At 37.8% G+C, this 26,015-nt stretch overlaps 1 protein-coding gene across 10 annotated transcripts in view; it reads right to left on the bottom strand.

The window, feature by feature from the left end:
* The window catches only part of LOC121876639 (papilin-like), a 267,725-nt gene that overhangs the window by 35,381 nt on the left and 206,329 nt on the right, over window positions 1-26,015 (bottom strand). For all 10 annotated transcript variants that reach the window (XM_042381925.1, XM_042381926.1, XM_042381924.1 and 7 more), the window contains one exon: window positions 16,151-16,319. In XM_042381925.1, the coding sequence (XP_042237859.1) occupies window positions 16,151-16,319 (169 nt within the window). The remainder of the gene's footprint in view (window positions 1-16,150; window positions 16,320-26,015) is intronic.

Below are 26,015 nucleotides of genomic sequence, written 5' to 3' on the forward strand. Positions count from 1 at the left end.
TTTGACGGGTTTGAACGGCCCGCCAACGTGCAGACGACGTGCATAATCGTGTAAACAGCGTCATTTCTCTTATGTACAAAAGATTCATTATTGTTTATAACTGAATGTCTTTTTTATTGAATTAATGTTTATGTGTGCAAAATGAGCAATACAATTCATTAATAATACGTAGAAAATTAAAACACATGAGGAAATGACACAGCATTGTTTTCGTTGATTACAAAACCAGTGACTGACTGGTTCTACATATAAAACTGAAGAAAATAAGACCTTGGTTGTAGCTGTAGTAAAATTAATATGGTTGTTTTAAGTAATGTTATTTAATGTTAACAAATGGAACAATAGAAGTAGCTAACGATAATGGTAAAGAAAAAGAGAGATCGCATATGTAAGTGCGCATGCGCACACGTGAAAACATATCATCATTACTTTACATAAGAATATGAAAGCAACACTTATTTACTGTTCATATATATTTTAATTAATGTTTCTGAATTTGTTTTTATTGAATTAATTTACGTGTGTGCAAAATTATTAGAGGAGACGAGACCGCTGCCGGCATTGTTTATGTTAAAGCTTACGAAATCAGTGACTGATTGGTTCTACATATAAAACTGAAGAAAATAAGACCCTGAGTTTAGCTGTAGTAAAATTAATGTAAAAAATGAATATGGTTGCTTGAAGTACCTGTAATGTTATTTAATGTTAATAAATGGAACAATATAAGTAGCTAACCATTAATGGTAAAAAAAAAAGTGAGACTGCTCGTATGTAAGTGCGCACATGTGAAAATATATCGTCATTACTCTACATAAGAATATGAAAGCAACACTTATTTACTGCTCATATATATTGAAGGGTTAAATGTTGTACTCTGTATAGACAAGCAGAGAGAGAGAGAGAGCAGCCGAACTGCCGGATGTAAACAAACCTTAATTTCCCGCGGCTTTTTTTTTTTTAAGGGGATTAGCCCACCCGGGCATAGGTCACTGACCCACATTGGGGCCTGAGGGGCAAAAATTTAATACTCCTGTAATAATAATAATAATTCAGATAAGGGAAAAAAAAAAAAAAAAAAAAAAAAAAAAAGCTGCCTATCTACCAATTGGACAAACTAAAATCGTTCCGGACCATGGGAGTTTCAGGACCACAGAATGCCGGACTAGAGAGGTACAACCTGTACTGGGAAAATTTTCTTGGAGTTCCAAAATTGCGCATTACATCATTTTTTGAACCCGGAAAGAAATCCACCAACCTCAGAAATTTTTTCGGGTACGTACTGGAATTTTCCCAGAATTTTCCAGAATGATGCATTATTTCATTCGTCAACGCCCGAAAAAAATTCCCCCATCCCCAGAATACTCCGGGTACCAGAAAAATTTCCTTGGAATTTCCAGAAAATGTGCCTGATTTTCATCTCTCAAAGGCCACAGACCCTGTGTATTTCCTGGTGTCATGTGCCAATTTTTTTTTTGGCCAGGGTCTGCTTCACTCATTACCTGAGAAAATTATTTTGCCATTTGACTAGGAAACAATTTCTTACCATCCTGTGATGAGAATACATAGGGGCCTCGATTCGGGAATCTGGTTAACCACTCTTGAAGAATCTTAACTGGGCACAATATATGAGGAACCCTTGTCTCATCCATTATCAGTTTTATCCTGATAGGTTGAGCTTGAAAATCCTCCCTTTCATTTTTTCTTAGAATCTCCGTAGGAAATAGGGTAACATCTTCCTCAGAAACACTGGCAGTGTGTGCTTGCTGACATGTTTAAAAGCCCTTGGGTTCTCTGAATGATATATCATAAAGGGCTTTATCTTGAAACCAGTTACATTCCCCCCCCCTCCCCCCCCAACAGAAGTGTGATTCGGTCCTTGAATGCCTTGAATCACGGCATTGTTTTCGCCTTTTTGTGGATGTATGTCCGTTCTGGCATGCACTTCCATAATAAGCCAGTTTCATGCACATTAAATATTTGCTCAGGCAAATAATTTCCCTCCACGATGACACGATCTAGCTCCTCCTTAAAAGCTTCGGCAGTACCCATATCAGCACTTGCTGCCTCTCCACTCATCTTTACACTATGCAAACTATAGCGGTTCTTAAACCTTTGGAACCACCCATGACCTGCTGTGAAGTTTTGGTCGCACTCATCTCCTGCCTGCTCCTTCAGACTTTCAAAAAGGCTTCTTGCCTTAGCCTGTAGGGTTAGAAGGCTTAAGGGTACACGCTTTTGTATCTGATCTTCCATCCATATCACAAGTAATTTCTCCATCTCATGAATAGGACCTTGTCTTTTTTTTTTTATTATTGTTCCCTTTATAGGTGCTGATCCTTTCACTACCTCACGAATACGTTCCTTGTCCTTCAAAATTGTCGTTTGGTCGAGTGCGAGAAGCCTAGGTCACGTGAAATGGTTGCTACCATTTTTCCATTTTCATATTGCATTATTATCTTCATTTTCGTCTCAAAAGTAATTGACTGTCTCCTTTTCTTCTGAGCACTATCAGCACTCTCACTTCTATGCTTGCCAGTCATTCTAAAGTGAATTAGAAACGAAAATATTGTCAGTACACAGCGCGACCACTATCGACAACGACAGCCAAACACCAACTAAGCACTCTACGGTGTGGCTGCTGTAGCCACGAGGCTACCCAGCCAACGTGATGCTCTAATACGGGATGGAAACGTTTCGGTCTAGAAAATACGGCGTCATTTGAAAAATTTTTGGTACCGACTGCGGCGGTCATATGTGCGAGTGATCATAGGTCGAGTATGTCGTAAGTCGAGGAGTAACTGTATTTGCTGTCTTGCAAGGATTCCAGCAATGCAAATTATATTCTCCTAACTTTAGTCTGTAATATTATATAAGATAAAAACTTTAAGCCTAAAACCACCAAACCCTGGAGGGGAGGGAGGGAGGGAGGGAGGGAGGGAGGGGAGGTGACAGTGACATGTTTGACAGTTAGCGCAGAAGGTCTAGTGAGGTATTTATTTGTTTATTTATGTCCTTTAGATTGAGTTTTTGTTTTTTGCTTATAAAATGTCATAGAAGTGACCGAGGAAAATATAATTTACATTGCTGGAATTCTTATAAGATAGTGATTAATTTGAATATAAACGTCATATATTTTGCACAAAAGATAAAAATTTTAGTACATAGTACATTTTAATAATGTAAAATCTTTTCAACTGTATTTTGGGGTAGAATTACATAAATTTCTGGATGTCTCTTTTTCTTCTCAGCACCACGAGAACTCCCACTTTAATGTTTGCCAGCCATTTTAAAGGGAATTACAAACAAAAAACTTGTCAGTACACAGTGCAATCACTTACGTTGGAACTCTAAAATACGTAATTTGAATTTTTTTTTTTTCTACGACTGCGGCAGTCGTTTGTCGGGGTGGTCGTAAGTCAAATAGGTCGTAAGTCGAGGAGTACCTGTATGTAAGTTACAGCAAAAAATACTGTAATGTATTGCAAACCAGTAAATAAAAGCCAAATGAAAGTCTAACACAATCAATGTTTGCATACACTCCCAACTTCGCTATAGCAACGCAGACCAGCAGGGACATTACCTCCGCTGACTCCCTAGCAATGCTCCACACCCCTACACTCTGTGCCCTCCTCCCCTCCCTCAGTGAGCCAGCTAACTTGCAAGCAAAAAAGGTATACAGGGGCCCTCCAAATTCGCGGGGATTAGGTTCTCAAAATGGCCGCGAATCGCCAAATCTGCGAATAACATTTGATGACTAGGGGGTGGAGGGGGATACATTTTTATTTTTGTACAAAGAAATGTATATTCCTTTTATGTGTTTGCCCTTAGGACAATTATTTCTTTTACCTCTATGTATATAAGTGTGTTTGTGTAGACACACACAAAACACATACAAATAAATACAGTAGTACCCCGATTTACGCGGTCAATTGAACCCACAGGGTACCGCGGAAAGTGAAAACCGCGTAAAGTGAACAACAGAACATATGGATTAATTCCAATAGAGACTGGCCCGACCCCCAAACTCCACATTTTCCGACACAATACCTATGTTGTAGTAAAACTAACATCTAAATTTTATGATGGTATGCTCACACAATTAATATTTAAGAGAAATACAGTCGCCAGGTTAATGTCCATTCAAATAATGGACTCAAATCCCCCCCCCCCCATCTTCCCAGCTCACTGGCCCCTACCTCTCTGAGAAATGATTGGGTGAAACACTAGATTTTAACATTTAGTAATAAATAATACCCCAGACTAAAGTTAGGATAATATAATTGACAATTCTGGATTCCTTGCAGGTCAGGGAATATTTTGAATGTAAACTTCATATATTTTGCACAAAAGATAAAATACTTGCTTTGTGTAAACCAAATTATTACATTAGATCTAAAATTTGTATGTCTAATGCAAAATCCATGATGTTTATATTCAAAATGATCATCATATTGTAAGAATTCCAGCAATGTAAATTATATTCTGGTCCAGTAATTTGTATGAATTTTATGAGCTAAAACAAATATCTTCAGTTAATACAAAAAAAATATTCTTCACAACACTATCTGTCAATCAAAGTACCCCAACTTGCCTCCCCCCCTCTTCCAACCGTGCCAGATGGTCGGTCGGTCCCAACCCTCCCCCCACCTTCCCTCCCTACCAAAGAAATGTTGGGTGAAAAAACTAGATTTTAACTTTTAGTAATAAATAATACCTCAGACTAAAGTTAGGATAATATAATTGACATTTCTGGATTCCTTGCAGGTCAGGGAATATTTTGAATGTAAACGTCATATATTTTGCACAAAAGATAAAATATTTGCTTTGTGTAAATCAAATTATTACATTAGATCGAAAATTTGTATGTCTAATGCAAAATCCATGATGTTTATATTCAAAATGATCATCATATTGTAAGAATTCCAGCAATGTAAATTATATTCTGGCCGGGTAATTTGTACGAATTTTATGAGGAAATAATAAAAAAAAAATTATACTTCACGCGTATATAAGTAGATGCACCGCGGAAAGTGAAAGTCCGGTTCTGGCAAGGTACCGCATAAATGAGAAATCGCGGAAAGTGAAACCGTGTAAAGCGGGGTAATACTGTAATGAGAAAATACAGGTTGTACCTCTCTAGTCCGGCATTCTGTGGTCCGGAAACTCCCGTGGTCCGGAACGATTTTAGTTTGTCCAATAGGTAGATAGGCAGCTTTTTTTCTTTTCTTTTTTTTTACTTATCTGAATTATTATTATTATTACAGGATCATTAAATTTTTGCCCCTCAGGCCCTAATGTGGGTCAGTGACCTATTCCCGGGTGGGCTAATCCCCTTAATAAAAATAAAAAGTCGCAGGAAATTAAGGTTTGTTTACATCCGGCAGTTCGGCTGCTCTCTCTCTCTCTCTCTCTCTGCTAGTCTATACAGAGTACAACATTTAACCCTTCAATATATATGAGCAGTAAATAAGTATTGCTTTCATATTCTTATGTAGAGTAATGACGATATATTTTCACATGTGCGCACTTACATACGAGCAGTCTCACTTTTTTTTTTACCATTAATGGTTAGCTACTTATATTGTTCCATTTATTAGCATTAAATAACATTACAGGTACTTCAAACAACCATATTAATTTTTTTACATTAATTTTAATACAGCTACAATCAGGGTCTTATTTTCTTCAGTTTTATATGTAGAACCAATCAGTCACTGGTTTTGCAAGCTTTAACATAAACAATGCCGGCAGCCGTCTCGTCTCCTCTAATATTCCACGTATTATTAATAAATTGTATTGTTAATTTTGCACACACGTACATTAATTCAATAAAAACAAATTCAGAAACATTAATTAAAATATATATGAACAGTAAATAAGTGTTGCTTTCATATTCTTATGTAGAGTAATGATGATATGTTTTCACATGTGCTCACTTACATACGCGATCTCTCTTTTTCTTTACCATTATCGTTAGCTACTTCTATTGTTCCATTTATTAACATTAAATAACATTACTTAAAACAACCATATTAATTTTACTACAGCTGCAACCAAGGTCTTATTTTCTTCAGTTTTATATGTAGAACCAGTCAGTCACTGGTTTTGTAATCAACGAAAACAATGCTGTGTCATTTCCTCGTGTGTTTTAATATTCAACGTATTATTAGTGAATTGTATTGCTCATTTTGCACACATAAACATTAATTCAATAAAAAAGACATTCAGTAATAAACAATAATGAATCTTTTGTACATACGAGAAATGACGCTGTTTACACGATTATGCACGTCGTCTGTACGTTGGCGGGCCGTTCAAACCCGTCGAAATTCAAGTTTCCGCCGTCAAAATTTTTATTTATTTATTTTTTTGTGTGTTCCAATAAAATACGTTAAGAATTAAAAATTCGCGAAATTTGAGAAGCTACTATACGACATTTAACCCTTCAAAGAGACCATGATGCAGAGAAAGTGTTGCTAGTGCTTCCAAGCATAAGCACAAGTCACTATCTATCCAGGAAAAGGGTGAATTTCCATGGTCTGGCACTGGTCAGGTCCCGAGGTTGCCGGACTAGAGAGGTACAACCTGTACTCTCATAAATAATAAGAAAAAAATTATTAAAAATGTGAGTCTACCCTCAAGTCTGTGCTTTATTAATAAAGTAATAAAGATCAGTGGGAAAGAGGATAAAAGTAAAAAGCAGGCCAAGGTTTAAATATTACAAGGGCAATTATGACGGGATGAGGGGTATACACTGGCCTGACTCATTAATATAAAAGAACGCACACTGAATATAACAGCGAGTAAAGTGAACCAGTTGATCGAGAAATACTTACCTAAGAACAAACCCAGTGCCTCCAGGAATACAAGGAGACCATTACAAAGTTAAGAAGAAACTCAGAATTTTGAGACGTGGGTTACGACAAATGATAGCAGGACAGGAGGGTGTATGCCAGTTTCAGGAACGAAGCAAGGTCAGAGTGTAGAAGGGCTGAATAAGAGTTCCAGAGGCAAATTGCAACCGAGGTCAAGTTGAACCCAAAGGCTTTTTACCGCTATGCAAAGTCAAAATTAAAAATGATAGTAGGCATATCGGACCTGAGACTTGAAGATGGTAGTTATGCAGATTCTGACAAGGACAAGGTGGAGGGGTTGAACAAATTCCTCGGTGTTCATGAGAAGATGCAGACAATCTTCCTGCATTTGAGGAAAGACAGTTTGACACAGCGCTGACCCATTGTGTTCTCAGAAGAAAGTATAAGAAATAAATTGTCAAAGCTAAAGATTCATAAGAGTCCAGGCCCAGATATAGTGCATCCCAGAGTGTTAAGAGAACTGTGTAACGAGCTTGTGGAGCCCCTTAAGATCCTGTTCTGCAAATGCATGGAGCAAAAGGTCCTTGACCAGAAAATGGCTTATGTGAGTCCTATATTCAAGAAGGGCGATTGTCACTCCACGATTAATTATAGACCAGTAAGCCTGACCAGCATAGTGTGTAAAGTCCTAGAGAGCATCAGAAGAGATGCCATGATGAAACATCTACTGCAAAACAACATTATTAAGGATTGCCAAAACGGTTTTATGCTTACCGTATATCTCGGCCTATAAGGCGTCGGGGTGCATAAGACGGCCCCCCCAAATTTCCATTTAAAAAGTAGTTTTTGAGCTCTATTCGCTGTATAAGACCAGTACCCCAAATGTGACACTTACCCACTGACTCAGTAGTCCTCTACCAACCATCCTTGGTTTTTTAAAATAAGGCCAATTCACTTCAAGTAATGTCATCAAATGTTACCCGCTGGTGTAGTGTAAACACTAGTGACGTCACTGAAGCGTCTGCTATTTACCGGTAACTGGAACTAATGTCGGTGTCGAGTAAAATTTTTCCATTTACTTGAAATGGATTTACCGATTTATTTGTTTATTTATAATATACTGTAACATATTAAACACACTGCAAGTATTTTCTTTAATTTATATGCTTGCTTCACACGAGACGATCGGTGGTGGGAGTGTTACCTCGTCTCGGTGGTGGGACTGTGTTCCCACTGTTTACCGTACTTTTTTTTAGTAAGTTCATTTTTGTTAGATTTTTTACTAATAGTGTTATTTTATGTGGATAAAAATGTTACAATGGACTTAAAACTATAAAAAATCATCTAAGCATGCTTGAAAACATACATATCGACACCAAGATCACCCAGATTGACCAACTACATCAATTTCTATAAGAAAAATCAACTTTTGAAGGTCAATATGGCGGTCACCTTGAAAAATGGTCGCCATCTTGAATTTTTAAATGGCCAATCAGGCAGACTTGACTAGTAACCATTAGAGAATTACCATGCCAAATTTGGTGCTTGTACCACCATTTTCATGATTCTCTTGAAAAATTGCATTTAGCTGCCCCACTAATGTCACCACTCCCATCTCAACATGACACTCATATACTGAAATATTGTATTTCATACTACATATGACTTTACAAAAAGAAATGTCCACGTCTGGTTAAATAACTCTTGTAGATATAATACCAGTTGAATAAACGAAACTAAAAAACTGGAGATTGTAATTACAGTGAAGCCTTGACAACTCCATTATGAAGTTAGGGATTAGATGACGCCAAATACAATCACCTTAATGCACTTTAAGAGAGAGGAGTCACCGTGCCAGGGCTTAATATTATCCTGGACCCTAGAGGTTGATGACGTATTCAGTGTCGGGCAGAAATACATCGATGTACACAGCACATGATCCCAATCAACTCCAGTATAGGTGTTAATAATGTAGAGGTGACCAGGTGTGTTGCACGTTGGTAGTGTTGGATGGTGATGCAGGAAAGAGGTAGTGTGTTGAGGGTGGTGTGTGGTTATGACTCACTCCCACAACCCCCCCACACCACTCACACATCCTCACAACTGTACCACAAAGCCCCCACACTACTCATACAGCATCCTCACAACACTACCACAACCCCCCCACACCACTCACACATCCTCACAACTGTACCACAAAGCCCCCACACTACTCATACAGCAGCCTCACAACACTACCACAACCCCCCCACACCACTCACACATCCTCACAACTGTACCACAAAGCCCCCACACTACTCATACAGCATCCTCACAACACTACCACAACCCCCCCACACCACTCACACATCCTCACAACACTACCACAACCCCCCCACACCACTCACACATCCTCACAACTGTACCACAAAGCCCCCACACTACTCATACCGCATCCTCCTAACACTACCACTGCACAACCCCCCCACACCACTCACACATCCTCACAACTGAACCACAAAGCCCCCACACTACTCATACCGCATCCTCCTAACACTACCACTGCACAACCCCCCCACACCACTCACACATCCTCACAACTGAACCACAAAGTCCCCACACTACTCATACCGCATCCTCCTAACACTACCACTGCACAACCCCCCCACACCACTCACACATCCTCACAACTGAACCACAAAGCCCCCACACTACTCATACCGCATCCTCCTAACACTACCACTGCACAACCCCCACACCACTTACAAATCCTCACACTACCACAACCCCCCACACCACTCACACATCCTCACAACTGAACCACAAAGCCCCCACACTACTCATACAGCATCCTCATAACACTACCACAACCCCCCCTACACCACTCACACATCCTCACACTACCACAACCTCCCACACCACTTACACATCCTCACAACTGTACCACAAAGCCCCCACACTACTCTTACAGCATCCTCACAACACTACCACAACCCCCCACACCACATACACATCCTCACAACACTACCACAACCCCCCACACCACTCACACATCCTCACAACACTACCATAATAAAATTAATTATTTCTAGTGTGGTCGACTTCCTACACAAAGACAGGCTATAAATAGCCATCTTATCTCAACCTCCTTCCTTCCCCCTACATCCCTCTGTTCTCAGAGAGGTCTTGGTAAATAACTTTTGTTTGTTTATTTTCATTGTTTGTCTAATTTATCATGTTGTATCAAAGTAATATTACTAAAAGTTTTAGGCAGCTACCAAATGGGGAGATTCTACTGCCTGGGAAGATATTGGAAGCACAATGTACAGTATTGTCTAATGGTAGACCCTACTTCCATATGGCATCACGAAAATTGTGACCAAGTCTTAGGTTGCTGATTTATCTTTCTGTCTCATTTACACACAATTGCAGAGTTTCAATTGTTTCTCTTCCTTTGACAACACAACATACATACAATATAATGTTTCTCACCTTTGATCTTTTTTCCATTTATTTATTGTTGGTTATTTAAAATAATGCCAATTCACTTCAAGTATTGGCATCAAATTATACCGGCTGGTGTACACTAGTGACTCACTTAAGCGGCAGTTATTTAATTGGAACTAATGTTGGTGTGAGTAAAATATTTCCATTTACTTAAAATAGATTTGCCGATTTATTTGTTTATTTATTTATTTATAATATACTGTAATACATTAAACACACTGCAAGTATTTTCTTTAATTTATATACTTGTATCGCGAAAAAGGGAGGCTAGCATTATAACTGGTAGGTGATCATTAAGGACCAAACTCCGAATCCATGACTCCATGAAGTGACTTCTGTTCATCATTTATATCCTAAATTTACCACTGTCGGTAGTTTCAAGAATTAACGCAGTCATTTACTGAATATTCTTTGTAAAAAAATTAATTTTAAATTAATTATTTATAGGAGATAAGTATTATGATCAGTAAATATACAGATATGCATTACTGACCACCTCCGAACACAAGGACGGCTAAAAATAGCTACAGGCGGTCACAGTCAAGGTCACTTTCCCTGGTAGGACTTTGTGAGTGGTTTACCATGTTTCCATCACCACTCTTGACACGCAATATTTAAGAGGTAAGAATTTTATACTTGGTGATTAAGACGACCCCCTAACTTTGGGCAGATTTTTTTAATGTTCAAATTCCGTCTTATAAGCCGAGATATACGGTAACACAATTGCTCAAGGCCATGGATGCTTGGACTCAAATTCTAGAAGAAGGTGGAAATATCGACACTATATACCTAGATTTTACCAAGACTTTTGACAGCGTACCACATGAAAGCTGAGAATTATATTGGAGGGGTACGGTATTCTGGGAAATGTCCTAGTGTGGATCGGAGACTTTCTTCACAATCGCAAACAGTGTGTGGAGATTAATGGCATGAAATAGTCATGTTTACCTGTGACAAGTTGGGCACCATAGGGCATAAATGTCATACCAGAAGCAATACACTCCTCTATACAAATGTTTGCAGATGATGCCAAGTTATTTAGGGAAATGGTTGAAGAATTGGCTGTGAAGATTCAATGTCAGCAAGTGCAAGAGGATGCACCTGGGTTGCACCAACAGGACAAAGAAACTGCATTAATTGAGACTGAATGTGAAAAGGACCCAGGTGTGTATGTCGACAAGGAACTTAAGTTCTCGGGCCATTGAGAGAAAAAGGTAAATCAAGCAACAAAAGTAGTGGGTCCTATAGGAAGGTTGATTAGTAATCAGGAAGGTCCAGCATTCATCACGATCTTCAAGAGTGAGGTGCTTTCCTGTCTGGTCCCTGAGATATCGTAGAGACTGACAGTTGATTGAAACTGTACAAAGGAGGGCCAGCAGACTGGTGCCTGGTCTACGGGACCTCAGCTACCCAGAGCTTAAAACGCCTGCAAGTGTCTAACTTATACTTCAGATGGGCGAGGGGTAACCTAATCGAAGTGAATAAACATCTCAGAGGGTACTGCTTGGTCGAATGTGCATACCTGGAGATGGCGAACACTCGCCCCACAAGGGGTCACAGCTCAAGGATGAAGGAGCCGCAAGTCCAGAAAACTGTGAGGGCAAACCTTTTTGGAGTGAGAATTGTGAACTTTTGAAACAATCTGCCGAAGAGAGTTGTAACGGTACCGTGTGTGAGCTTTTTCAAGAACAGACTTGACCAACACTGGAGCAGGTTCTGATATATTCAGGAGCCAATGCATGCCCAGTACTTGCCAACAGTGCATAACAGAGACATGACCGACAGCCCAAGCGGCTAACGAGCCGACCAGTGGTGAAGAGAATAAAAGTAAAAGTATAAAACTATAAAATAAGAAAAATGAAGAGCATGGGTATTTATGTGTAGGAAGTGAACATGTGTGTAAGTGGAGGGCCATAACTACGTCTCTGACTCACCAGCCTAGTCACCACATTTATTGTTGTTTTTAATGAAATTATAAAAGTTTTCAAAAAATCATTACAATACTCTAATGTGGGTTATAAATAAAAAAAAAAAAATATAAAACAAGGAAATGAAGAGCATGGGTGTGGATGTGAGAGAAGTGAACATGTATGGAGGCAGTTCAAGCCAAGGCCCAGCAGCCTTGTATGCATGGGAGGTATGCATGTGGAAGAACTTATTCCTTGTTATAAAATAATATATACCGTACCAGTAAATGTGAGGAAAAAATAAAATAATAATAATAAATAAATGAAAAAATACTGCATTGCCATTTAGCAGGAGACGGTGAGAGAGTGGAACAATGAGTGAGAAAACGCTACCTGTACAGTAGCTCTCTCCCTCCCACCCTCATCGCTTGGTTCTACACACACTTGGATTACTCAGGTCAGTTCTGGTCACCGTACTACAGAATGGATATAGAATCCCAAGAAAGAATTTAGAGGAGAATGATAAGACTAATCCCAAGCATAAGGAACCTTGAGTGCAGAGACAGGTTAAAGCATCTTAATGTGCACTCCTTTGAGAGACGTAGAGTGAGGGGCAATATGATTGAGGTGTATAAATGGAAGTCAGGGCTAAATAAAGGTGCTATAACAAAGGCACTCAAACTATCCAACCAAGAGTGAACTCATAGCAATGGTTTTAAATTAGACAAATTTAGATTTAGGCTCAAGATAGGTAAACATTGGTTTGGAAATAGAGTAGTGGATAAGTGGAACAAGTTACCAAATATCATCATTAACTTGAACACGCTGGACAGCTTCAAACATAGGTTGGGTGGATATATGAGCGATAGGGGTTGGGTGTAAATGGGACTGCCCAGTATGAGCCAATAGGCCCGCTGCAGTTTCCTCCATTCTTATGTTCTTATTAATTTAGGGTTGCCATATCTGAACATAAAAAAAAAAGAGGACGTTCCCGAAGACATCCTGCCCTCTGCCTCGGAACCAACCCCACATCCCCGTGTGCCCAGCCATCTTTTCTACTAATGTAAGTGTTAAAAAAACTAATATTATTGATATTTCTCTTAATTATTAATTGTGTGTGCATATCATCATAAAATTAAGATGTAATTTTTATTACAACGTAGGTATTGTGTCTGAAAAAGTGGAGTTTGGGGGTCGGGCCAGTACTACTGTACTGTATTGCATTGTGTTTTTAATGTAGGCTAATATACAACATACAGTACATGGTATAGAAATCTTAAAAATAAAAAATAAAAATTACCTTTGCTTAAGGCTGAATATCTTCATTCCCTTAGCTGCAGTCTTCTTCCCCCACTGTGTGTGTGACTTGATGTGCCAATGCATACTTTTCTGTAGATCGGATCTTTTTCAGTATTGGCTGATTGCTCTTTAGAAAGGCATAGAAGTCACTGCAAGATGTTTCTCAGAAGTTGTACTGTACTGTACTGTCAGAATGCCTTTCATTGTTTCAACACTCAATTTGTTCCTTTCCTTTGTCCATTGACTTTGCATCAGTGAAAAAACTCTTTCTACATTTGCATTGTGAGATGATAAAGCAAAGAAGAATTGTGCAATTCTTAGCATTTCTGAATGGCATTCAATGTTCTTTGATTTTTCAAAGTATCTGGTCCACTTTTTATGTGTTGGCAGACAAACCCACAACAAAGACTCAGATCAAACACTGTCACTACAGTCTGCAGGCTAAAGACTGGCCAACCACCGGTCACCGTCATAGTTGTCAACACACGTAAATAATATAGTGAAAGTGGCTAGATTATGGTTGAAAATTGCTAAAATGCCTTAAATGCAGGACAAGAAAACCAAATGCAGCAGTGTAAAAAAAGCCATAAGAAAAAATGGTATACTTTCAACATTTCATTTATGGCTGTAATAGCACTAAATACAAAAAATTTATAATAATGCGCGTGGCTGAAGAACAAGGAAAAGCAGTACATGGCACTTCATGCTAGCCCAAAAACTGCTAGCAGCTAAGTTGACAACACCATACAGGCGTACACTTGACTTATCAGCTGACGAAAACTGAACGAGATCTCTACGGTTTCCACTTCCTCTCTCTCACAGTCTCTCTCTCTCATCATTACAGTTTCATGTTTTTTTTTCCGTGGAGAAAATGATGGAAGCTGAAATTCCGGAGTTTTGAAGAATTAAAAAAATTACTTCTGGATGAAGATTTCGAGACCTAAATGGAGGACATGTCCGGGAAAATACGGACGTATGGCAACCCTATATTAATTCCCTTTATGGTTTTGACCTTATGATAATTATTTGATATTTTGGGGGGTTTAAACTTAAATAGGCCTAACCAGCCAAGTCGCCAGATGCGGAGTTTCAAGGTAATTTTGACTACAGTGAACCCTCGCTTTACGCGGTTTCACTTTACGTGTTTCTACATTTACGCGGTACCCTGCCAGAACCGGAATTCCCACTTTACGCGGTGCATCTACTCATATACGCGGGTGAAGTATAATTTTTTTTATTTAGCTCATAAAATTCATACAAATTATCCGGCCAGAATATAATTTACATTGGTGGAATTCTTACAATTTGATGATCATTTTGAATATAAGCATCATAGATTTTGCATTAGACATACAAATTTTAGAACTAATGCAAGTATTTTGTTTACTCACAGCAAATATGTTATCTTTTGTGAAAAAATATATGAAGTGTATATTCAAAATATTCCTGGTCTTGCAAGGAATCCAGCAATGTCAATTATATTATCCTAACTTTAGTCTGAGGTATTATTTATTACTAAAAATGTAAATATACTGTTATAACCCAATCATTTCTCTGATAGGGAGGGAAGGTGGGGGTGAGGGGTAGGGAGGGAGGGAGGGACCCAGGGAGCAGGTGGGAAGAGGGGGGGAGGTGGGGAATTTTGACTGACAGATAGTATTTCGGTAAGTAAATTTTGTTTATTTATTGAAGATATTTGTTTTAGCTCATAAAATTCATACAAATTACCGGGCCAGAATATAATTTACATTGCTGGAATTCTTACAATTTGATGATCATTTTGAATATAAACATCATAGATTTTGCATTAGACATACAAATTTTAGATCTACTTTAAGTATTTTGTTTACTTTGAGTAAATATGTTATCTTTTGTGCAAAATATAAGACATTTATATTCAAAATATTCCTGGTCTTACAAGGAATCCAGTACTGTAATGTCAATTATATTATCCTAACTTTAGTTTGAGGTATTATTTATTACTATACCTTAAAATCTAGCGGTTTTCCCCCAAACATTTTTCAGAGAGGGAAGAGCCAGGAGTGTGAGAAGAGGGGGAGGGAGTTGAGTCCATTATTTGAATGGACATTAACTTGGCGACTGTATTTCTCTATTTCTCTTAAGTATTAATTGTGTGCATGTACCATCATAAAATTAAGATGTTATTTTTACTAGAACATAGGCATTGTGTCGGAAAAAGTGGGAGTTTGGGGGTCAGCATGTCTCTATTTCATTTAATCCCATATGTTATGTTGTTCACTTTACGCGTTTCTCACTTTACACGGGCCTCCGTGGGTTCAATTGACCGCGTAAAGTGAGGGTTCACTGTATACGCATTTTTGGCTCTATGCTCCCTCTTCAAAACGTATCCCCACGTAAGATGCGACACGACTGTACAGTACAGTAGTTATTTATTACTCTATCAAAACCACTCAAGATATTTCAATCAAAATTTTTTTCTATTATGTAAATAGTAACTACAAGATGATTAGACTCTCATGGCAATAAAATAACTATAACTTCTGAAAAAAAAATTCAAATGAAACAAAATGTTCTAGATAATTAGGAACATAAAGTGGTTCACATAAGGTCAAGTTGTTAGGAACCCACAGAAATCCCTTCAATAGAACAATTAAGACTTACTTTTTCTACAGACAGCCACATAAGGAGTGCTCTCAGAGCTCTTTTCAGATGGAAGAAGATCTATTGCACATTGTGTACCATTACTGCATGCAATCTGGTCACATGGATCATAGCATGAGCAGCTATTACATCCATCATGATCCACTCTCTCTTGTATTCCATATGGACACTGAAGGAAAATCAGACATTAAACATAGTATAAAATATTCTTTCACCTGTTTATCTATACAGACATCATGAACATTTTTCCACACCCACTAAAGTGTAGTGCATGAAAACTTGAATAGTCTTACAAATATTTGTCAAAGCCAGCCTCCTTTAATGTTGAGACTTGTCTAGAGCCAAGGTGCTACAGTCCTACAAGACAACAGCTTTTACATACAGGTATCTTTCAGTTGACACAGTTTCACCTTCTGTTTTCAGGTATAGGTAGTTGATAAATTAGGGAAATTATTCATACAAAATAGCCCATGCTTTGCTTTAACTTAGTGTTGTATTTTGAAAAATTTGAGTTCTTAAAATGTTCACAGCACTCTGCTCCTCTCAGATGTGTAAATATGGCATGAGGTTACGAGGCTAGCCCAAAGCCCAGTGAACTTGCCACTACATTTTGCCACCAGTCCTCTATATGTTGCCCCCCTCACTCATCTCTCATGAGTATATATATATATATATATATATATATATATATATATATATATATATATATATATATATATATATATATATATATATATATATATATATATATATATATATATATATATATATATATATATATATATATATATATATATATATATATATATATATATATATATATATATATATATATATATATATATATATATATATATATATATATATACTGTATATATATATATATATTTTTTTTTTTTTTTACAGGATTAGCCCACCGGGCACAGGTCACTGACCCACATTGGAGCCTGGGGGCAAATATATTATTATTATATTATTGTTATTATATTATTATTATTACATATTATTTAATAATAATAATAATAATAATAATAATAATTCATAGTAAATAAAAATTTTAATAAAAAAATAATAAAATAATAATTATAATAATAATAATATCATCTCTGTAGTAATACAGTATACAGGGGGTAGTCTCGATTTACGGGATTTCCTTTACGCAGTTGGTCATTTACACGGCACCTGGCCAGACCGGCAATTATTAGTTACGCGGTACATTCCATCATTTACGCGGGAAGCAGAGCGGGCAGGGTGCGCACTAGGTCGCCCAGTCAACAAAACATTACCGAGTTCTTCACCCGCAACCCACCACAGGCAGCTCAAATCAGTGATAGTGAGGATATGGACTTTGAGGGGTTTGAACAAAGAGGCCCTGCAAGCCTCTGTGATGGATAGTGATACAGGTGATACAAGTTTTTTGATTGATTGATTGAAACATTTTATTTAGCCAGAAAAATACAGATACAGAGTGGATAATAATAAAAATATTAACATGGCTGAGCCAGTTGAGAACCTGAGCTCTCTTTGAGGCACCGGATATATACTATACATTTATCTCAAGGAAGTATTATGTAACATTTAGTATCATCTGGAATAGTACAATAGCATGGTAGTAATAAGTACATCTCATAATGTTACCACGGTTATCACTTCAATATTTATTTATTTTATTATTTGTTATTTATATTTTTTATTTATTTATTTATACATACATATGCACATACATATACATATACACACACAATATATATATATATATATATATATATATATATATATATATATATATATATATATATATATATATATATATATATATATATATATATATATATATATATATATATATATATATACACACAGTCGGCCCTTAACATACGCGGGTTTAGCAAACACGGATTTGCAAATACGCGGATTGCCCCGCCGGAGGAATATTCTGTACATTGAAGTAATTGAAGAACATTCAAATCACGCGCCATTCAACTTGCGTGCGGCACCGTACACGGGACACTGCCCGCTCCTGCAATCTCACACACACACACACATAGCTCTCCCTCACTCAGTCAATCTCGCTGTAACCACGCTTGTGTTGACATCAGCATTGTAGTTCCAAAAATATTACATTTCCGTGAATGTATTATATCAAGCACAGTATGAATAGAATATCACTCATATAACAGTATTTTAACCGAAAACTATTAAAAAAACGAGTAACATACCTTGAACATCGGAAGGTTAGTTAAAGTCTTTTGTTTTCATGCAGTTGATCCTAATTTACATTGAAATACATTACGTTTCAGCAAAACTACTATTTATTTCTGAGAATATGGAAATGTAATATTTCTGCTGAAATGACGTATGTATTACAGTGGAAAATGACGAAAGCAATGACTTTCGCTTTCCTTCGTTCAAAAGATGTTACTGTAATCGCTTTTCGAATGGTTTTCAGTTAAAAAACTGTTTATTACAATAATATTCTATCCTAATTCACTTGTGATGCAACATTTTTTTTAACTGAAAACCATTCGAAAAGCGATTACAGTAACATCTTTTGAACAAAAGAAAGCGAAAGTCATTGTTTTCGTCATGATTTTATCCCACTTTCCACTGTAATACGTACGTCATTTCAGCAAAAATATTACAATTCTGTGAATGTAGTACTATATCAAGCACAGTATGAATAGAATATCATTGTAATACAGTATAACAGAATTTTAACCGAAAACTATTAAAAATATGAGTAACATCTCTTGAACATCGGAAGGTTAGGTAAAGTCTTTTGTTTTTGTCATGTATTTTATCCTATTTTACATTGAAATACATCACGTTTCAGCAAAACTACTATTTATTTCTGAGAATATATTCATTCAGGTGCAGTTTAGGTAAAATATACCTGTGATGTAACATTTTTTTAACTGAAAACGATTCGAAAAACACGTACCCTCTAGCCCTGTTCAAGGAGAAGACTGGGAAGAGCTGTTTGGTGCTTAAGACGATGACAAGGAAAATGATTTTGATGGATTTTAATGAAAATATTCAGAAATATGGTATCGTAGTATTTATTCAAGTGAATTAGGATAGAGTATTATTGTAATACAACAGTAGTGACGATGTGGAGGAGGCAGAGGGATAGAGCGGGGATGGGTGGTGAGTCGGTGACTGGCAGGAACAGGGACGAGTGGAGATGCCAGCCAGTACATTACGGGTGTACAGTATTACTTGTTTTTATAGCTCTTTTTGCATTCCAATATTAAATACTGTACATTACGTTTCAACAAAACTACTATTTATTTCTGAAAATATGGAAATGTAATATTTTTGCTAAAATGACGTACGTATTACAGTGGAAAGTGGGATAAAATTGTGACAAAAGCAATGACTTTTGCTTTCTTTCGTTCAAAAGATGTTACCGTGATCGCTTTTCTAATGGTTTTCAGTTGGGGGATTATGAGGCTAATGATAGGATAGAATATTATTGAAATTCAGTGTCATGATCGTGATGACGGCTAACCTGAAAACCTTAAGGATTCATATTACGCTCAAATGTCCACAAAACCTTCTGAGTCCCCCAGTGGAAACGTCCCCCATTTTCTCTGTTTTCTTGATGACGTCATCGATAGGCCGTCTTTGTCTAAAGGGAACTTTGAATATAATCCGCGGATTTCGTAGCAAGACGCTGTATGTTGAGACCTGTTGCCATCCAACCCTTTGTAATCAATTTAATTTTGCTTTTGATAGCTCAGCCAGAGCATTGTTAGTGAAGATAATAGTAGGGAATGAAACTGAGTTCATAGTCTCAGTTTCAACGTCAGAGTGTACAGTAAATTTTGGGTGAGGGTGCCGCGGGCATTTCAACCGTAAGTAAGTGCTAGCCTTCCTATACAGGTAGGTCATTCCACTCTGTGTTGTAATTCGCCCTTCTTTAAGTGATTTGACCCAATTAATAGTTGATTGTGCAAGTGTTACAGTAACATAGTTGATATGCTCTGGTAAGTAATATTTACGTCTTAGCATCCTGAAACGTGATGTCGTTGTCACGGTTAGTAATGCTACCCTTCACCCATACAGGTCCCTAACGCAGCCTAGGCCGTGTCTGTAGCATGGATGTTGTATCCACTATGTCTGGGGAGATGTCGAGGTCCAGTAGGATCAGTTACCTTTGAGACCCGTCCGACACCCCAGACCTATGGTCCCCATAGCTGGCTCGTCGGACCCTAACGGCTCGGCCGGTGACGGATCACCAAGCCACCCCATCATTGGTGGATGAATGTCTAACTCAGTAGGGCTATTTGTGTGGTGGGGTTCATTCACCAGATCTTCAGAGTTAGTTGAAAGTACCTGGTGGCAGGACCCATGGCGGATGTAGTATCCTCCTGATGACTGAGTGTTGTAGTGGATGAATGTCTAACTCAGTAGGGCTATTTGTGTGGTGGGGTTATTCACTAGGATCTTCAGAGTTCGTTGAAGTGCCCATGGTGGCAGGACCCCATGAGATGCTTGAGTATCACTCCTGATGACTAAGTGTTGTAGTGGCAGTTGCCTGGTCTTAATGGTGCTAAGTTACTAAGAGTTTGAGTGTGTTGAGTATGTCCACCCAGTAGTGGTGTGAGTATGTTGAGCCTGAGGGCCTAGTACAATTCATCTGTTGGTACATATATTCTTTCTCCTACCTCCATATTAATGTTTAAATAAATTGTGTATTTCTATATTGTGTCTATTATTTACCTACAGTATCTACAGTTATTTCTTCCTATTACTTGATACTATCATTACATATACCCAGAGCCTCCTCTATCCACGCTACCAATGGTTATAAGTATTAGAGTAAAAGAAAATATTTATAGTACACCTTTAGTATGGTACAAAGATTTTTAACTGAAAACCATTCAGCGATTACGGTAAAATCTTGAACAGCGGCGAAAGTCATTGTTTTACGTCATGATTTTATCACTTTCACTGTAATCATCGTCTTCAGCCAAAACATTACATTTCCATATTTATTTCTGAGAATATATTCATTCAGTCACAGTTAAGGTAAAATATACTGTGATGTAATATTTTAATGAAAATACTGATGTAGTAGTTTCTTTGTTTCAAATTTAATTTACAAAGATTGATGTTTTGAATGTAATGAAAAAAATTTATGTACAGTATCTATTAATAAACTTTAAAAATGAATACCGTTTTACATCGTCCTGTGCCATACCATGGATTTGCTACTTTGAGCATGACGCATAGATCTGCCCTGTGTACCCACTCACAGCTGGTGGTGGGTGGTCGTCATTTCCATTGTTTGCTGGTGGTTACTGGCAAATATTTTTAACTAACGAAACTATTACCCGTTTAGGGTGACCCCAATTTTTTACAGGACAGAGCTTTCAGGATTATGTCTAGTTGGCAATTATGTTTATTGCAATGGTAATTACTTATTTGGTTACATGATAATTTCCAATATTTTATGGAGGTCTGCCTCGGAACCAACCCCCTATCCCCGTGTGCCCAGCCATCTCTTCTACTATCATAAGTGTTAAAAAACTTAATATTATTGATATTTCTCTTAAACATTAATTGTGTGTGCATACCATCATAAAATTAAGATGTTATTTTTATTACAACATACTTATTGTGGCGGAAAAAAAGTCCGTGGGTGTCGATCTCTATTTCAATTCTCCATATATTCTGTTACCATTTCTGGCTTTCTCGTTTATCGGACCTCAGGGTTTAATTGACCCGTAAACCGAGACTATACTGTAATAATAATAATATAATAAAGAACTATAAATACAAAATAAAAAAGATCAAAAGTGACAAATACTGGATGTAGTATATCTACAACATTTATTCATTACAGTTAGGAAGATTTTTTGGAACATCTTAATTTGAAAACGGGAGTTTAAAGAATTTTACTCAATTCAATACTTTTTAATGCATCTATTGTATGTTACAGTGAACGTGGTGATACCTGAAGTAGCTGGCAGGCAATTATTGGTCCTTACACTGATCAGGTTGTGTGAAGCCTGATTGGCTCTGACTGGGTTGACAGTGGGTCAGTAGTTGTGAACATGTTAAAACAACATATGAGGTGAAGCACATTTATGGGTGAAGCACATTTAATGACTTATAAATACAATATCATTACCTAACATAACAGCACAAAATTGGAAAATTTTATATTCTGCAGTAAGGTGCTGTCAAATAAAATACACGTTAACAAAAGCAAATAAATAAGCAAATCTCAAATTAGTTAAATATCTAAGAGGTGGTAATTTTATACATAAACCAAACTTTATACAGTATCTGTAAGTATAGTACAGTACTGATGTTTCCATCTGTTCCCTCAAAGTGTTTTATAAAGCATTATGGTAGGATCTCAAGTTTCAAACACTAATTGGTACTAGTTTTAATTTAAACTCATGAAATGAGTGATGTTGAAATACATGTAAGCCTAATCAGTTCTGTGGTGTGTCCAGAAACCCCCTATAATGACCTGAACAGAAAATTACATTACTGTAATGTATTCATACATATTATCACTGTATGTAAGTAGTAACAGCCGGGATGGTTGTCCGCCTTTGGTCTTTATTTGGCTCCACTAGGTGAGGGTAGACAGGTGAAGAAGGTCTGCCGCCTGCGTTGCACATCAGACACTAGCAACATACAGCTGGACTTCCCCTGTTCAATTTCAACTCTGGTTGTGACTCATCTAGGGCTCTGGGGCTCACGGACTGTTCCCAATCTTTCCTATTCAGCTGTCAATCTCAGACACCTACTCCAACTACTACTGTGGCTGCCCATCGCCATCCCCACGCCCTATGCACTGTCTAGCCTGGCGTCTCTCTTCATATGTGGCAAGACCTTGCTTCCAACACCAAGTGAGGCTGCCCCGGACCTTCCAGAGAGGACCACATTAAATGAACATTCCACGGGCTGGTTAGGTATTCATCTGCAGCGGAGAAATATCTGTACTTTGTTTGACTCATATTGTTTGACTCCATTGTTTGACTCCGTATTGTTTGACTCCATAATTGTTTGACTCCTGGTTTATTTAATATTTGTGAGTGGTGTCATTATTGTGATTATTTAGTAGTGCCAAGAGTCTCCAATCTCTGTGGTTTGTTACACTGAAACCCATGGTTCTTGACTTTTCCCTTTATAAGATCCTGATTAGTGTGAATATATTATCTTGATGGTATCTGATGAAATACCTGATGGGGCTGGTTGATGGGTTGGAGACAGGGAAGGGCTGGTTACTGCTTCTTCCCTGTCTACTGCCTCCTCAACCTAGCATCAAATCCCTCAAAGTCTTGAGGTAGCTCTTCCACCAACAAGTCACCCACATTTCAGTAACAAATTGGTGCCATCATCATCTTCTAAAGTGAGTACAAGGCAGTAATAACAGGCTGGGCCTTGTGCAGGTGCACCGAATAAGGGCCGCGATAAGCAATAACACGGGTTATACAAAAGCCTTATATTCTCAAACCTTATCAATGACAGGGCAGATATAGTTCTGAGCATGAGGCCTGGTATTGTATTCTTCTAGCTATTCACTGAGACATGCAATGGTAGTGAGCATCTCAGTCAGATGTTGTGGGTTCACCAGACTTTCGTCATCCTCGTGTTGCTTGCGTTTCTTCTTGTTCTTCATCCTCCTCTAACATTTCTTCAATCGTCAGTTGCTGCTGATGTTGACCAACTGCATTTCTTACTTCAATCTGAACATCCGAAAATCCGTGCTGGGACTGATCATGCTGCCTACGACGTGTCCATTACGTTACCAGACTGCCTCTTCTGTACCCGGTCCTCTGCCCCTTACCTTGGAGTTAGCGAACAAAGGCATTCATGTAACACTGTTGCAACATTAATCTTATGTCATGCCTCAACAATTCTGTCCACTACATTTTAATACAGTACAGTAAACCCTAGTTATAGCGAGGTTAATTTCAGGGTTTTTTTTTTCTGGGGAATAGCCGTAGGTCATCGACCTGGCAGGACCTAAGGACGAAAAAAAATGATTAAAGAAATAAAAATAGAAAAAAAGATTATATTAATGTACACCGTGAATAGCAACTATATTATCTTTCTGTATACCTATACTAAACAACCGTCAGCGGCGCTCATCCCCTGACTATTATACATTTCCTCCCAGCACCGACACTAGGCAGTCATTTGGGTCATTTCAAAAACATTAAACTTTTGAGTATATCCGAGATGCTTCGTGTAAGGGTGACTCATTGTGCTGGGGAAAACTATAAGCTTACCATCTGTGCCATGAATTGTCGAATTCGAGAATGGCAAATATCTACTATGATATATTTCTTAAAAAATCACAAACTGATAACACTTCATGGTTGCGGGTGGTGCGTGTGGTGCTAGGAATCAGGTCATCTACCATCTCCTCCTCCTTCTGGTTAGCTGGTGCTGGTAGAGCCTGGTCACTGTCAGAGTTCTTCGTTTGTTGTAACTCAACTCATGAGTCTGTCTGTGACGAAAGTCTTTATAGGTGACTGATAGTAGAACAGTTTAATATTACTGATGAATTCAAGTGGCTGCAGAAGCGATGTGGTGTTAGGGAGAAGATAACATACATAAAAGTGTCGAATTATCCCACCAGGAACACTTTGAAATCAATGTTCTTCCTCCGCAGTACTGAGCTCCAAACAAAGTGCTTATCAAACCAATTGTGCATTAAGATCTTGTATCAATCTTTTTACAGATGTTCATCAAAACATTATGCTACGACATATTGGCCAGTGACAGGTTCTGGATTACATCATTTCAGATAACAACCAGAGGTTACATCAAAACCCTCCTTGCATTAGCTGTAAAACAAAACAGTAATCACTGTCATCAAAGTCTTTACACCCTTACCTCATAATGTAATGAAAGTGGTCTTAGGTGGCCTTCAATGCCAGTTTATCAATTGAAGATCTGGCCTCAGCAGCCGCCGCCACACCACATGACAAACAGATGAATATTTTTCTGCTGCCTATGACGTCGCGTTGTCCCCCATGTGATGAGCAAACTTCCAACTTCATGGGCAACAAGCTGCAACCAGCAACAGAAGCTTTGAATGGTGATTAATCGCCTTCTGTGCAACTGCAGTGTAGTAAACATGTGTGATGCCTTGTGTGAAAACAGACAGGCCACCCTGTATGGTTCCTTCTTTTTTCCACTTGTGAAGGTAATGTTCTGTGATATAAGCAGTAAGTTTCATTGGTATGGAAGCGTCCTGTTCTTAATCTTGAATACATTCTGAAGAGTTAAAGGGCTTTCTTGGCTGTAAAGCGCATGGTTGATTGAGAACGGTTGAACCTCGCATGATTTACAGGTATATTTTCACTTTTGATCATCAACATCTCTGCGTTTTTTATTTCAAGGGTTTGTAATCATGCCTCTATAGCCATCATTATACCACAGAACCACTCGCATTTCCTCATCGATGTACACAAGAATCATTCTTAAGTCATTATTAGTTACACCAAAGTCTCACCAACCTAGCACAATGGGATTTATATAATCCAAGTCACTGCAAACCACGCTCGTTCGACTAACTGCGGTAAACAAAAACAGCGGATAACAAAGGACTGTGACAATACACTTACCCACTCTCCATGACTCCAAACCGTAATGAAAACTATTCTTCAGGAAATTTTAAAAGTGACACAAAACATTTGAATCTCAAATCCTAAAACTCATCTAAACAGATCCTACCGATGTAGTAATAGTTAAATTTATCAGTGTAAGAAGAATGAAAAATAAACGAATAGGAATTGCTGATGGTGTCGATAACGTGAAGATACATTCAAGAGGTATTTCATTGGTCTGCTAAATCAGTGTTGTTTCAATGGAAAGCAATACGTAACTA

This window comes from Homarus americanus, unplaced genomic scaffold (assembly GCF_018991925.1).
Source record: "Homarus americanus isolate GMGI-L3 unplaced genomic scaffold, GMGI_Hamer_2.0 scaffold28, whole genome shotgun sequence".
In the NCBI taxonomy this organism is placed as follows: Eukaryota; Metazoa; Arthropoda; class Malacostraca; order Decapoda; family Nephropidae; genus Homarus; species Homarus americanus.